Source organism: Nannospalax galili, unplaced genomic scaffold (assembly GCF_000622305.1).
Source record: "Nannospalax galili isolate Female #2095 unplaced genomic scaffold, S.galili_v1.0 scaffold538, whole genome shotgun sequence".
Lineage (NCBI taxonomy): Eukaryota > Metazoa > Chordata > Mammalia > Rodentia > Spalacidae > Nannospalax > Nannospalax galili.
In genome coordinates this window covers 5,025,565-5,040,492 of record NW_008343842.1, presented here as the reverse complement: position 1 = coordinate 5,040,492, position 14,928 = coordinate 5,025,565, and the positions used below count along the sequence as shown (strand labels likewise).

The 14,928-nt window shown below is 56.8% G+C and overlaps 1 protein-coding gene across 3 annotated transcripts in view; it reads left to right on the top strand.

The window, feature by feature from the left end:
* Itpr3 (inositol 1,4,5-trisphosphate receptor type 3) overlaps window positions 1-14,615 on the top strand; it is a 76,462-nt gene extending 61,847 nt beyond the window's left edge. For all 3 annotated transcript variants that reach the window (XM_029566919.1, XM_029566917.1, XM_029566918.1), the window contains 28 exons: window positions 194-445; window positions 888-1,013; window positions 1,106-1,231; window positions 2,342-2,462; window positions 2,962-3,152; window positions 3,257-3,405; window positions 3,519-3,627; window positions 3,711-3,801; window positions 3,892-4,061; window positions 5,557-5,731; window positions 5,854-6,035; window positions 6,177-6,377; window positions 6,517-6,627; window positions 6,972-7,067; window positions 7,155-7,256; window positions 7,341-7,427; window positions 7,949-8,059; window positions 8,140-8,332; window positions 8,441-8,566; window positions 8,877-9,049; window positions 9,653-9,817; window positions 10,547-10,739; window positions 11,186-11,290; window positions 11,372-11,499; window positions 11,689-11,854; window positions 12,142-12,302; window positions 13,266-13,427; window positions 13,876-14,615. In XM_029566919.1, the coding sequence (XP_029422779.1) occupies window positions 194-445; window positions 888-1,013; window positions 1,106-1,231; window positions 2,342-2,462; window positions 2,962-3,152; window positions 3,257-3,405; window positions 3,519-3,627; window positions 3,711-3,801; window positions 3,892-4,061; window positions 5,557-5,731; window positions 5,854-6,035; window positions 6,177-6,377; window positions 6,517-6,627; window positions 6,972-7,067; window positions 7,155-7,256; window positions 7,341-7,427; window positions 7,949-8,059; window positions 8,140-8,332; window positions 8,441-8,566; window positions 8,877-9,049; window positions 9,653-9,817; window positions 10,547-10,739; window positions 11,186-11,290; window positions 11,372-11,499; window positions 11,689-11,854; window positions 12,142-12,302; window positions 13,266-13,427; window positions 13,876-13,944 (4,041 nt within the window). In that variant the 3' untranslated portion in view covers window positions 13,945-14,615. The remainder of the gene's footprint in view (window positions 1-193; window positions 446-887; window positions 1,014-1,105; window positions 1,232-2,341; window positions 2,463-2,961; window positions 3,153-3,256; window positions 3,406-3,518; window positions 3,628-3,710; window positions 3,802-3,891; window positions 4,062-5,556; window positions 5,732-5,853; window positions 6,036-6,176; window positions 6,378-6,516; window positions 6,628-6,971; window positions 7,068-7,154; window positions 7,257-7,340; window positions 7,428-7,948; window positions 8,060-8,139; window positions 8,333-8,440; window positions 8,567-8,876; window positions 9,050-9,652; window positions 9,818-10,546; window positions 10,740-11,185; window positions 11,291-11,371; window positions 11,500-11,688; window positions 11,855-12,141; window positions 12,303-13,265; window positions 13,428-13,875) is intronic.
* Window positions 14,616-14,928: the final 313 nt, after the last annotated feature.

Sequence of the window (14,928 nt, the reverse complement as noted above, 5' to 3'; positions counted from 1 at the left end):
TTGGGAACCTGCACATACCCACACAAATACATACATACACACGTAATTTAAATCTTTAGGCATGTGGTAGTTTCTTGAGTGTCAGGTAAGGGTTGGGGTTTTGGTCTCAGCTCATTCAGGTCAGCACAGGAGAGGTGTGGGGACAGGGACTGCAGTACTGAGGAGTGTGACACCTGCCGGCCTCCCATCACAGCTGACCAATGCAGGTGATGACGTGGTAGTGTTCTACAATGACAAAGCCTCGCTAGCCCACCTCCTAGAAATGATGAAGGCGGCCCGAGATGGTGTGGAGGATCACAGCCCCCTCATGTACCACATCTCCCTGGTGGACTTGTTGGCCGCCTGTGCAGAGGGCAAGAATGTGTACACAGAGATCAAGTGTACCTCCCTGCTGCCGCTGGAGGATGTGGTGTCGGTGGTGACGCACGAGGACTGTATCACGGAGGTGTGCACCCTTGGGGGCTGCAAGAAGGGTACAGGGTGGGGAGAAGACTGATGCAGCCAGCAGAGGGTGGATACTCAGAGGTGCGGAGAGATGGGGGGAAGAAGACAGGAAGCAAGAGACAGTGGAGGGGCTGGAGAAATAGTTCAGTGGTTAAGAGCACTGGCTGCTCTTGCAGAGGACCTGGGTTCAGCTCCCACCACCCACATGGTGGGTAACAACTGCCTGTAATTCCAGTTCCAGGGGATCTGACACTGTCTTCTGTCCTCCATGGGCATTACACGCATGGGTACACTTACATACGTGCAGGCAAAACACTCATATACATAATCTAAAAATAAGTCAAGGTGGGGAGAGACAGACAGAGGCAGTGGAGCCCTGGGTGCAGATGGTGGGACAGCCTGGACAGGGCTCTGCTGACAGTGGCCTCCCCCACTCTGCCCAGGTGAAAATGGCCTATGTGAACTTTGTGAACCACTGCTACGTGGACACAGAGGTGGAGATGAAAGAGATCTACACCAGCAACCACATCTGGACGCTCTTTGAGAACTTCACCTTGGACATGGCTCTTGTCTGTCCCCAGGGTCCTGGGGGAGCAGGGCCAGGGCTGGGGCTGCTGGGGCAGAGGGACTCACGCGGGCTCCTTGGATGTCATCTCCCCAGGTCTGTAACAAGCGGGAGAAGCGCCTGTCGGACCCCACCCTGGAGAAGTATGTGCTCACCGTGGTGCTGGACACCATCAGCGCCTTCTTCAGCTCCCCGTTCTCAGAGAACAGCACCTCACTGCAGGTGAGTGGCCCACACGGCTCAGCACGGCCACTTCAGTTGTCTCCTGTGTGGGGATAGGGGAATGAGCACGGAGCTGTGCTTATAACACAAGATACAGCGAGTTACACAGTGCATTAGTCATCTGCACGGTGTGACAAATGACTCCGAATGCAGCTTAAAAGACGTGTGTACTTAGTTCTGTGGGTCAGGAATTACAGTAGCAACAATACTATCTGTTTTAGTACTTCTTGTTGCTCTGACAAAGTGGCTTACAAAAAGCGAATTAAGCCAAGAAGGGTTTGGGCTCACAGTTTGAGGGGACACAAACCATCCATCATGGTAGGGAAGGTATGTCAGCAAGTCACATCACATCCACAGTTGGGCAGCAGAGAGGAGAATAGTAGTGATTTTAAATCCGATTTCTCCTACTTATCTATTTATTTATGTGTTTTATGTGTGTGAGTGTTTTACCTGCGTGCATCTAAGTGTGCCCGTGCTGTGCGATGCTTGTGGAGGCCAGAAGAGGGCTTCAGATTCCCTGGAACCAGAGTTACAGATGGTTGGTAGCTGCCATGTGGCTGCTGGGAACCACACTCAGGTCCTCTGCAAGAGCAGCTTGTGCTTTTTTGAACCCTGGAGATATCTCCAGCCACACGCTTCCTCCCTTTTATTCATCCTGGCACTGCAGCCCTTGGGCATGTGCAGCTCATGTGTAGGGTGTGTCTTCCCCACTCAGGCAGCCTTCCTGCAGACACCTTCATAGACACACCCGGACGCGTGTCTCCTAGGTGATTTTAAATCCTATCAAATTAACAAGATTAACCATCACAGTATCCAGCAGGAGCCCTCCAGGCCAACGTGTCTGTAGGGTCACAGGATAGCAGGGTGGGTGTGGTCACTGCTCTGGCTGGCAGAGCCAGAACGACATCAGTACAGTCCCATTTGCAGAGTCCCTGCCCTGCCCAGTTGGCGATGATGTGTCTAGGGTCACTGACAGTCACAACTCTCACTGCCGAAGGAGTGAGGTGACTTTGTAACTGGCAGGGCCATGCCATAACAGTGGAGCTTCTGGGCCCCGGCTGCCTAGTGGAGGTGGCTGAGTAGCCTCAGCGGGTCGTGTGGCTTTTGCAGACGCACCAGACAATTGTAGTCCAGCTGTTGCAGTCCACCACAAGGCTGCTTGAGTGTTCCTGGCTTCAGCAGCAACACAAGGGGTCTGTGGAGGCCTGTGTCCGCACCCTTGCCATGGTGGGTAAGTGTCCATGCTGGACGGCACCCTGCCTGCCCTCCCTCCCCTTGCCACAGACACCTGCCCTCTTAGCACCTTATCCCCAAGCACCTACATCACCCGCTCCAGGTGGTCCTCTGTAAGCCCTTCTTGATGTCTACCTGGTATCTGGGCCAGGGAGAGTTGAGTTGTTTTCTCCTCCCAGTTGACTCCTGATGGAAGACAGCAGAGTGACTCAGGCCAATCAGAGTTGTTTTCTTTTTCTGTTTTTTTTTTTTTTTTCTTTGTGCTTGCAAGGAATCCCAGACAGGAGGGAGGCAGATGGGTTGTGCATGCCTGTGGCAGGGGAATTGGGCAGAACACCCAACGGGTCAAGAGCAGAGCCCATGCCTGGCCCTTACTGTCCCCTGCTCTGCCTGCTGCCTGCTCTGGTCTTCCCTCTCTCCTCCTTGTCCCCCATGTGGCATCCTGAGCCTGGTCCAACCACCTGCATCCACCCTGCCCACTTTTCTCTCTCCCATAGCCAAGAGCCGGGCCATCTTGCTGCCCATGGACCTGGATGCCCACATCAGCGCCCTGCTCAGTAGTGGGGCCAGCAGTGTAACCACTGCCCAGCGCAATGCTGCCAACTACAAGACAGCCACGAGGACCTTCCCCCGAGTCATCCCCACCGCCAATCAGTGGGACTACAAGAACATCATTGAGAAGCTGCAGGTGGGTGCCGTGCCCCCCCTCCCCCATAGGCGCTGTGTAGTGTTTGGGGGTATGGAGTGCCCTGGTCATCCCGGGACAGTGGTGACCATGCCCTCCTGCCCCAGGACATCATCACGGCCCTGGAGGAGCGGCTGAAGCCCCTGGTGCAGGCTGAGCTGTCAGTGCTGGTGGATGTGCTGCACTGGCCTGAGCTGCTCTTCCTGGAGGGCAGTGAGGCTTACCAGCGCTGTGAGAGTGGGGGCTTCCTGTCCAAGTGAGCAGGGGTGCGGTGACCCAGGTCTGGGCAGGGCCCCAGTGTTGGAGGATGGGAGGGGCCGAGGCTGGAGCCAGGCAGGTATCAGCCCTGAGACGAAGCCTTCACTCCAGGCTGATCCGGCACACCAAGGGCCTCATGGAGTCGGAGGAGAAACTGTGCGTGAAGGTGCTGCGGATGCTGCAGCAGATGCTGCTGAAGAAGAGCAAGTACGGGGACCGGGTGAGTGCTGGGGTGTCACCGGGCCAGAGCGGGGGCTCGGGTGCAGGGCCTCAGCCCCTGAAGGCCTCCTCTCTTCCTCCCAGGGCAACCAGCTGAGGAAGATGCTGCTGCAAAACTACCTGCAGAACCGCAAGTCCAGCTCCTGGGGAGAGCTTCCAGACCCCACAGGCTCCGGTCAGTGCTGCCGCTCCGCCTTACCTCACCTGGTCTACTGTGTCTGGCTCCTGCTCCCAAACTCTCCCTCATACTGATATCTCCCTCCAGGCCAGGACCAGGACTGGTCAGCCATTGCAGCCACCCAGTGCCGGCTGGACAAGGAGGGGGCCACCAAGCTGGTATGCGACCTCATCACTAGCACAAAGAACGAGAAGATCTTCCAGGAGAGCATTGGCTTGGCCATCCGTCTGCTGGACGGGGGCAACACCGAGATCCAGGTGCAGGGGACAGGGCTTGGCGCTACCACCTCTAATGCCACTGCCTGCTTGGGAGAAGGGGTGGGTTGAGGCTGCAGGGGGCTTGGTTGCAGGTCTGGGTGCTGGCGACACCCCACGGGTAGCTCCACTGCCCACATCTGTACTTGTGTTATGTGGCCCCTTTGCCACCCACACACTGTCTCCTCCAGCCAAGCAGTCCTGACTCAGTGCTAAGTTCACTGTTTTGGCATCTCAGTCTCTGCTCGGGCCTCCTCCCCTCCTCTCCCATCCTCTTCAGCTTTGGAACTGAGCTCTAGTATAGAAGCCTGACTACTTCGAAGTCCCAACTGCTCTAACCCCGTTTGTTCACTCACTCATTCACCCATTTGTTCACTCATTCATTCCTTCACATTTGGTAAGTCGGCACTGAACAGCAGGTGTGCCTGTGCCTGATGACGACGCAGGCACCAAGGGCTCAGCTCTGAGAAAGACAGAATCTGAGTTCTCTTGGTCCCTGTGTCCTAAAAGGGACCCAGGCTAAGTGTGGACATAATGTGGAGAGCAGGATCCAAGCCAGGGGCTCTGGAGTGCATGGCACAGGGTGATGTTAAATAGAGTGACAGTCTGGGACTGGTGGCTCAGGCCTGTCATCTCAGCTACTCAAGATGCTGAAGCAGGAGGATCCCAAGTTCAAGGCATGCCTGGGCTACAGAGCAATTCCAAGGCCAGACTAGGTAACTTGTCTCAGTCTTGTCTCAAAATTAAGAGGGCTGAGGATATATCTCAGTGGTACTTGCCTAGTTCACAAGGCCCTAGGTTTCATTCCCAGAACAAATGAAAAAAAATTAAAAAGTGACGAGGATGGCCAAGGGGACGGGGATGTAGAGCTGAGGTGATGACGTATCTGTGTGAGAAGAGCTGGCGTGGAGGGCCTGGAGTCAGAGGCAGCAGGATCTCTCGTAGCCTGGGGATACTAAGTGGCCAGGGTTTTTCATCTGAGGGAGCCGCTAGAGGCTTCATACAGCCGAAGGGTGGGACTCAGGCTTCCAGGGGATCCCTCTAGCTACAGTGTGGGCAGCTACTGGAGCCAGTGGCCAGCAGGCTGCCCAGACCCCCAGCATCATGGTTTCAGCTAGTTGGCCTGCAGACCCTTCCCCATTAAATGATGGGGTCCTAAGCCTCCCCTATGCCTCAGTCTCAGGACACATATGGCTCCAGACTCTGCTTTGAGTATGTCTGTTCTATTCCTGTGCCAACAAAACACAGGGCAGATCTGTGTGGGAAGAGCTCCATCATCTGAGACAAGGTTTCATGTACCTCAGGTTGCTCTCAAGCTTAATATGTAGCCAAAGGTGACTCTGAATTCCTGATCCTCCTGCCACCACCTTCTGAGTGCTAGGATGCCAGGCATCCACCACCATCCCCAGCTTCAGGCTAGGACTCTTGAGGACTCACCAGGGCCAGTAAGAAACAGGCCTAGCCCTGATGCTGCCTGCCACCTCCTGTCCACCTCCAGAAATCCTTCTACAACCTGATGATGAGCGACAAGAAATCTGAGCGCTTCTTCAAGGTGCTGCACGACCGCATGAAGCAAGCTCAGCAGGAGACCAAGTCCACTGTGGCCGTTAACATGAGTGACCTGAGCAGTCCACCACATGAGGACCGTGAGCCACCAGACCCCACAACCAAAGGTCAGGGGCTCGAAGCGGGCACACGATGCAGGTTGATGGGGTCCCAAGGCAAGATACTCTGGCCTCAGGGACAGGTGTGGCTCCCAGCAGCCCCAGCTTCATCAGGTCTCCCCGCCCCACAGGCCGTGTGGCCTCCTTCTCCATGCCCAGCTCCTCCTCCCGCTATTCGCTGGGCCCCAGCCTGCACCGGGGGCATGAGGTGGGTGAGCGCGTGCAGAACGAGATGGGCACCTCCGTGCTAGTGATGCGGCCCATCCTGCGATTCCTGCAGCTGCTGTGTGAGAATCACAACCGTGACCTACAGGTGAGTGCCGCACCAGGGCCCTTTGGCCCCTATGTCAGCAGTCACTGGGGCTGGTGTCCTCCTCCTGGCTGGGCATGGTGCCCCTGTGGCTTGGCCTGCCTTTCCTGCTGGAGCTATACCCACTTTGCCTGTGCTCCTCAGAACTTCCTGCGCTGTCAGAACAACAAGACCAACTACAACCTGGTGTGTGAGACGCTGCAGTTCCTGGACATCATGTGTGGCAGCACCACGGGGGGCCTGGGGCTGCTGGGGTTGTACATCAACGAGGACAACGTGGGCCTCGTCATCCAGACTCTGGAGACTCTCACCGAGTACTGCCAAGGCCCGTGTCATGAGAACCAGGTGAGCAGGCATGGCCGTGTGCGTCCTTGGGGTGGCAGTATGTGAATGAGGTAGGTAAGTGGGTGGGAACACGGAAAGGGTCCAGGGCCACCATGACTCTAATGGATCTGGTCCTGCACACCGCCCCCTCTCCTGTCAGACCTGCATTGTGACTCACGAGTCCAATGGCATTGACATCATCACTGCACTGATTCTCAACGACATCAGCCCACTGTGCAAGTACCGCATGGATTTGGTGCTGCAGCTCAAGGTGGGGCCCGGCAGTGTAGCTGTGACGTGTGTGTGTGTGTGTGTGTGTGTGTGTGTGTGTGTGTTTGCTTTTGGTCACATACACAGGCTGCATTTGCTACACAAATGTGCACAGTTGGGAAGACATCCCACTTGTCCTACGTTCTGAGGACTTCCTGTGTGTGTCTGCCATGGGGGTGGGGTTTGAGCATGCTTGCACAGGGCCAGCCAGACTGGCCTGTGGGGGGACTGGTAGGCAGGCCCCTTCTCAGCAAACCTGAGGCTGGAAGCAGAGGGAGGAGGAGGTTGCAGTGTCATGAACGGGGCCCATAGCCTTGGCTTGCTTCCTGTGCCCCCTCTACCCAGGACAACGCCTCCAAGCTGCTCCTGGCTCTGATGGAGAGTCGACATGACAGTGAGAACGCAGAGCGCATCCTCATCAGCCTGCGGCCTCAGGAGCTGGTGAGACCCCGCTGGCCGCCCAGAGGGGATCAGCAGCAGGTTAAGGACCCAGCAGCAAGTATTTGAGCAAGTGTTGCCTCACTCCAGGTGGACGTCATCAAGAAAGCCTACCTGCAGGAAGAGGAGCGGGAGAACTCGGAGGTGAGCCCACGTGAAGTGGGCCACAACATCTACATCCTGGCGCTGCAGGTACCTGCGTCATGGCCCCGCCCCACCCATGGCCCCGCCCCTGCCATGGCCCCGCCCCTGCCATGGCCACTCTGTCTTCTGCAGCTTTCCAGACACAACAAACAGCTGCAACACCTGCTGAAGCCGGTCAAACGCATCCAGGAGGAGGAGGCCGAGGGCATTTCTTCCATGGTGCGCACAGGAGCAAGTCTGGGAGTGGGATGGGGCTTGAACTTAGGGGCGTGGCTTGATCGTATGTCTTGGGCTAGTGTCTGGGGAGGGGCGGGGCTACGACTTGAGTGCTGAGATGAGGGCATGGCCGAGAACTGAGGTTTCATTGGGAGTCTGAGATGACCCGGGAGCGGGCTGCTGTCACCCGGGGGATGGACTGGAGGCAAGTAAGAGGCTTGGATCTGAGCTAGGCTGGAATTTGTGGGTGGGGCTTGGGCTGGGAGCTGGACTGGGATCCAGTGGTGTAATCCTGATTTAGAAATGAAAGCAAGACCTGCTTGGATCTGGGCAGGTCTGGGAAGTTCTAACAGGGCCCAGCCTGGGCAGGACTGAAGAGGGTATCAGCTGCCCTGTGGCCTTCTCTAGTTGTGGTGCCAGAATCCTGGAGTCTGGGTCTAGTTGTGTGGGACTGGCTGAGGGTCGCCCCTGGGAGCATTGCTCAGGCCTGGCTGTGGTGCTGACCTAACACCCCTGGTCCCCAGCTCAGCCTCAACAACAAGCAGCTGTCCCAGATGCTCAAGTCTTCTGCGCCAGCTCAGGAGGAGGAGGAAGACCCGCTGGCCTACTATGAGAACCACACCTCACAGATCGAGGTGAGGCTGAGGGTGCTGGGCACAGGGGTGGGGTACTAGTGAGGGCCTTGGCCCAGTGTGACCAGGTGCTTCCTGACCAGATCGTGCGGCAAGACCGAAGCATGGAGCAGATCGTGTTCCCGGTGCCCGGCATCTGCCAGTTCCTGACGGAGGAGACAAAGCACCGGCTCTTTACCACCACTGAGCAGGATGAACAGGGCAGCAAAGTGAGCGACTTTTTTGACCAGTCCTCCTTCCTGCACAACGAGATGGAGTGGCAGCGCCGGCTCCGCAGTGAGGACTGGGGTGGGGGTAGGGGGCTCACCTTCCCCACACCTCCCCTCTCTGGGTGCCCTGAGCGGTAGGGTGGTCAGGACCCTCACGCCATGCTGCCTCCCCCAGGCATGCCGCTTATCTACTGGTTCTCCCGCCGCATGACGCTGTGGGGTAGCATCTCCTTCAACCTGGCTGTGTTCATCAACATCATCATCGCCTTCTTCTACCCCTACGTAGAGGGCGCGTCCACAGGTAAAGCTGCCAGCCCCTCCCAAATGCAGATGCATTCCTGCACTGACCACATGTGGGCCCGCCACACATTAGAGGGGACAGGTGTGGCTCAAGGAACAGGTGGGCTGCTTGATCTCCAGGGAGATGGCATGTGTGTTCAGGCACACATGTAGATGTGTGCCAGAAACTTGCAGCAGCTGGCCGGGTGGGAGATGCCCCTTAGGCTTGCCGGGAAGGCTCCTGGGAAAAGGAGATTCTGGGGAGCTCTGGAACCTCCCTGGGGCATTGAAGACTTGAGTGAGCCCCCCTCACACCATCCCGCTGCCCCCAGGCGTGCTGGGCTCCCCGCTCATCTCACTGCTCTTCTGGATCCTCATCTGCTTCTCCATTGCGGCGCTGTTCACCAAGCGCTACAGTGTCCGCCCCCTCATCGTGGCTCTCATCCTGCGCTCCATCTACTACCTGGGCATCGGGCCCACGCTCAACATCCTGGGTGCCCTCAATGTGAGTGCCAGGGGGTCCTCCCTGGCCACCTGGATAATTCTGAGGTTGGCCTTGGAACTGGCCTACTGCTCCTTGCCACCTTGTGGTCACAGCCTCACCTCTGCATCAGGGTCCCAGGCTCCTTGTAGACCAGGGGTGGAGACTGTTCTGTGCTCCATCCCCTAACAATGTGGGCACATCACTCACAGACAAGATAGTAGCCGCTTTGAATCAGCAGCACTCAGGGCTGCCCTGTGCTGGGTGCTGGTCATATACTGTCCAAAGGCCCTGTGTGTGCAGGTGGACATCAAAGACTTGTGCTTTACAATTTCCTGGGATATAGGAAAGGGGCCTTTTCCTAATCTTTTCCTTCACTTGTGAAGGTGGGGTTTTCTCTGGCCCATCCTCCTTTACCTGAGTCTCAATGTTCCCCTGGAGCTGGAGGAGCCAAGGGGCCCAAGAGCCCCAGGCAGGTCCATTGATACCATGCCTCCCACACTGAGCAGGACCAGTACCATTCATTCCATGGGCATCTTCTGCTGAGCTGGGTGTAGTGGTAGGGTTTGAAAGGTCAGGGTGGTGATGGACTGCTGACTTCCATGTCTTGCCCTTTTCTCTCCACAGCTGACCAACAAGATCGTGTTTGTGGTGAGCTTCGTGGGTAACCGTGGCACCTTCATCCGAGGCTACAAGGCCATGGTCATGGACATGGAGTTTCTGTACCATGTGGGCTACATCCTGACAAGTGTCCTGGGCCTCTTCGCCCATGAGCTGTTCTACAGCATTCTAGTGAGCCTGCTAGGATGTTTGGGCTGAGGGGGCTTCCCTGAGCTGTTTCTGATGTCCAGCCCCCATCTCACTCAGCCTTTGCTGCTGGGCTGGGAGATCCTCTTCGCCCATGAGCTGTTCTACAGCATTCTAGTGAGCCTGCTAGGATGTTCGGGCTGAGGGGGCTTCCCTGAGCTGTTGGGCTCACTCAGCCTTTGCTGCTGGGCTGGGAGATCTTAACCTTCCAAGTCCAGCCTGATCCCAGCCTGGCCCTCAAGGCCTGCTGGCTTCTCTCAGCCTCCATCTGTCTCGTCTCTCTCATACAGTAGGGGGATCAGTTCTGGACTCACCTAGATCATGTTTGCAATTCCTACTTGAATATTCTTAGCCATAACTTGGGGAGGGTTCTTAGCAGCCCTGTGCCTCACAGCAGCCTCTAGGTTCTAGCATAATTATGGGTGAAGTGAGCTAATTTGGAAGCACCCCAGAATGCTTCCTGGGGAGCGCAGTGTAAGAATCACCATTCTTCTCCCTTGGTGGCTGGGGTCCGCCTGCCTATACCCCCCATACCTTCCCCTGGGGTATTTTCTTTCTTTGGCATTAGAACCCTGTTTCTCCTACAAGCCCACCCAGGTTGTTCACTCTGGCCTGAGCACAGACCCCCTTGGCAGAGGCTGTGGCAACTGTCAGGGTCTGGCAGTGTCCTGGGGAGGATGGCTGGCTCATCAAGGCGTTGACCTTCCCCCACAGCTCTTTGACCTCATCTATCGTGAGGAGACACTGTTCAATGTCATCAAGAGTGTGACCCGCAATGGCCGCTCCATCCTGCTGACTGCCCTGCTGGCCCTCATCCTTGTCTACCTCTTCTCTATCGTGGGCTTCCTCTTCCTCAAGGATGACTTCATCCTCGAGGTGGACCGGCTGCCTGGGAACCACTCCAGAGGTCTTGGGGGCTTCCTCTCTGGGACGGGTGTGTGGGGATGACACTGGCCCTGCACAGGTGACTCGTATCAGGACCAGACAGGGTTTGCTGACCCTGCCAGACTCCCAGCATTCCTCCTGTTGAATTCTGGGGAAGTCTAGCTCACACCAACCAGCTTCCCCACACAGGTCTAGCTCACTGCAGTCTGAGAGGGAGACAGAGCCTTGGGAGCCACTGGCTTGAGCTGAGCCCCTTGCTGGACTGTCATTTATGCTGAGCTTGATGTTTTCAGGGGCTCTCTGGGTGCCAGGCTCAGGGGTACAGAGACATCCCTCCCCACTATCATCCTTAGTGTGAGCCCAGTGGGGGGCCGCAGATTCAGGGGAGGCCTCCTGGGGATGTGAGGCTGGGGATAGAGCAGAGAGATGCTTTTGGGCTTCTTTGTGACCTTGCCCTCACTCCTCTAGCCAGCCCCCTGGGGATGCCACATGGAGCTGCCACGTTTGTGGGCACGTGCAGTAGGGATGAGATGGGCTGTGTTTCGGGGGTCTCAGTACCAGAGTTTCTGGAAGGTAAGGCTGGGGCATCCACAAGTTGGGGTGTGGTGTGTCAGAGGTGGGTGGCCCAGCTCTGAGCGTGCTGCCTACCCACAGAGGATGGGGAGCTCGATAGCACAGAGCGGGCCTGCGACACTTTGCTCATGTGCATCGTCACTGTCATGAACCACGGGTTGCGCAACGGCGGTGGCGTGGGCGACATCCTCCGCAAGCCCTCCAAAGATGTGAGCATCCCTGCCCTACTCCCAAGTCCAAAGAGCCCTGCCCTGTCCTCGGTCTCAGCCGGGCTCCCCTCTAGCCCTCAGCACTGGCCACCCCACACGTGCTGGTGTATCTGCACCAGCAGCTGTTTCAGGTGACATTGTCCTGAGCCCTGTTCTGTCCTCATGGTGGCCCTCGGGCTTGCCCTGCAGGAGTCCCTCTTCCCTGCCCGGGTGGTATATGACCTCCTGTTCTTCTTCATCGTCATCATCATCGTGCTGAACCTCATCTTCGGGGTGATCATCGACACCTTCGCCGATCTGCGAAGTGAGAAGCAGAAGAAGGAAGAGATCCTCAAGACCACGTGCTTCATCTGCGGTGAGCCCTGTTTCCTGCTTGCTACTGCACCACCGAGGCTTCTGGGCCTTGCTAAGGCCTCCAGGGTGCCTGTGCAAGGTGGATGACTGGATGGCTGTATGCCCATCCCAGGATGGAGGGAGCAGATCTGGCCTGCGCTGGGACTGGTAGAAAGGGCAGGGTGACATCTCCATGGCTGAACAGCTGGAGCTTTAAATAGTGATCCAAATAGCCCCAGAGTATGCTGTTGGAAGTGGCCATCATGGCGGCCCTCTGTGCATGATGGATGGCTTCATTCTCTGCCCCAGGTCTGGAAAGGGACAAGTTCGACAACAAGACGGTGTCCTTCGAGGAGCACATCAAGCTGGAGCACAACATGTGGAACTACCTGTACTTCATTGTGCTGGTCCGTGTCAAGAACAAGACCGACTACACCGGCCCTGAGAGCTACGTGGCCCAGATGATCAAGGTGGGAGCACGTGCTGCCCCAGGCGGGGACCTGCAGTCCCTGACCCAGGAGGAGTGGCCTCATTTGCCTGCACTGGCTTAGGAGGCTGGAGGGGTGACGGCTGCACTCACTTGTTGGGCCAGGGACTGAGAACAGCTGGAGCCAGCACTCAGCTGTGTGAAGCCCTCCTAGCCACCCTGTCCCACTCTTTGGTAGGAGGAGAAAGTGAACCCCTAGCAAATCTGTCAGCCCTGGATGACTTTATCATCCCAAGGCATGGGTTACAGCAGGTACTCGGGAGGTGCACAGTGGGGACACCCCTCCCAGGGCCATTACTCTGTGTGACCCACAGGGCCTCTTACAGTTTTAGTGAGAGGACGGCTTCCTAAAGTCAAGATTGCTCCAAGCCAAGAGAAAGCCTAGAAAAAGCTTTAAAGTACCAGGCTTAATAGAATTAAATATAATCTGTCCAATTTCCTTAGTCATGAAGTCATTGAAGCATTCTGCCTTTAAAAGAGGTTTTATCGTTGGTCTGTGACAAGGAATCAGAAAACTGCCTGGCCGGGCCCCTCCTTCCTGCTCCTGCTGTCTCTGGAAACGAGACTTTGCCTCTCAGATATGTCAGGTGCTAGCCCTCAGCAGAGCCGCCTGCGTCTGGGTGGCTTGCACCTTCCCAGAGGCATGGGGTGTGCCTGACCGGAGCAGTGGGAGAAAGAAGGAAGCAGGCTTGAGCCCTGGCCTTCCTCGTACCCTCGTGCCAGGGAGTGAGCAGATGGATGCCAGTGAAGGGCTTACCTGGCGGACAGGGCTGGGTACCGAAGGCAGCCTGCTGTGGTGGCAGAGGTCCACTGCTGGCCCTCTCCTGCCCAAGAGGACCCAGGCTAGTTCAGATTTTCCCATGAAACATCCCCAGCTGGCCATCTGCTCAGGGGTGTGGTTTTCCCTAAGTGGAGCTTATCCTGGCTGGCCCTTGGTCTCTTCCAGAACAAGAACCTGGACTGGTTCCCAAGGATGCGGGCTATGTCCCTAGTGAGCAATGAGGGTGAGGGTGAGCAGAATGAGATTCGCATCCTGCAGGAGAAGCTGGGCTCCACCATGAAGCTGGTATCACACCTTACCGCCCAGCTCAACGAGCTCAAGGAGCAGGTGAGCACCGTCCCAGTTCAGCCTAGCAACCCCCAGCTTCAGTCCCAATGGCGGGGAGGAAGATTCTGAGCCTTGGCTCCCAGCCTGGGATGTGGGGCAAGTTCTGAACACTGGCCCTTCTGTGGAGAGCTGGGCTGCAATAGGCAGCCATCACTGGCCACTGAAAGATAAGGCCATGGGGAACCTTGGTTCCGTGTGGGGCCTCCCACCCTGTGGCCCCCTTTCTGTAAATGCCAGGCAGCACCTTTAAGGGTCCCCTGTGTTAGGACTCCAAGACAGCACCTCATGCTTATGTCCCCTTGCCAGAGCACATGACTTGATGCCATAGCCGTTTTAATGGGACAGTCTCTCAGCTGCATCAGGGCTCATGGAGGGAGGACATGGCCCTTCAGCAGTGCCGTGTGTGGAAAGGGGTGATGGGCAGCCTGACCAGGCTTGTCTAACCTAGATGACAGAGCAGCGGAAACGCAGGCAACGCCTGGGCTTTGTGGATGTGCAGAACTGCATGAGCCGCTGAGGCGAGCCCTTGAAGTCCCAACAGGCCTGCCACTGGGGGCCAATCGGGAGCAGCACCACCCCTCCTGAAGGGGGCCTGCCAGCCCACCAGCCTCTGACTACTGCCAGCTCGCCACTGCCCCCCACCCCCAGCCAGGTCTGACCAGGTGGGAGCACTTCAGAGTGGACAGCCCTGCCTAGAGCCCATAAAGTGACTCAGTTTACCTTAGTGCCTTAGAAGATAGGTCCTTGAGACCGCTGTCCTGCCCTTTGGGCTGCCTCTCATCTCCAAGCACTACACTTTGGCTGCCACCCACTTTAGGGCGTTGACAGTGTCGCTGTTCCTAGCAACTTAGGGCTTTGTGTTTAACTTATTCCTGGGGGCTGACCCACTGTGCTGTGGATGCACAGCTCCCAGTGCCTGCTGGGGACAGTGTGCTGACCTTCCGGCCCTGTCCATGTGGTCCAACTCAGGATGGACAGCCTTGTTCCCAGGACCTGCCTCTCTCTGGGCCTCATGGGCAAGAGTCACAGGCCCAGGGGACAAGGTCTGAGCTGTGTGAAAGTGGCTGTTTTTTGACTTTTTCTCTTTGGTGTAATGTTTTACAAGTCTTGTGTCCCAAGAACTAATATGTTAATTGCCTTAAATAAATTAACAGAAACCTAGTCCATGAACCAGGTGTATGCTTCTGTTTCTTGCACTGTTGGGGGCTGTGGGGACTAATGTGCCCTAATGTTACCTGGCAGAGGGCAGAACACAAGCCCTTCCCTGCTGGCCTGGCCTCCCTCTCAGGCTCAGGAGGGCCTGACATCTGTCTCACCCTGACACCTAGCAGGGCTCTGATCAGAGAACTGTTTCAATGTAACTAATTCCATCAGAATCCTTCTTGCCTTCTGCCCTGTGGCACTGCCCACCCCTGCAGCCAGGGAAGACACTCCGGTAGAAACATGAATATACCAAAAGAGCAAAGGTTGCAAGCAGGGTAGACTTGTGGGAGCCCCAACA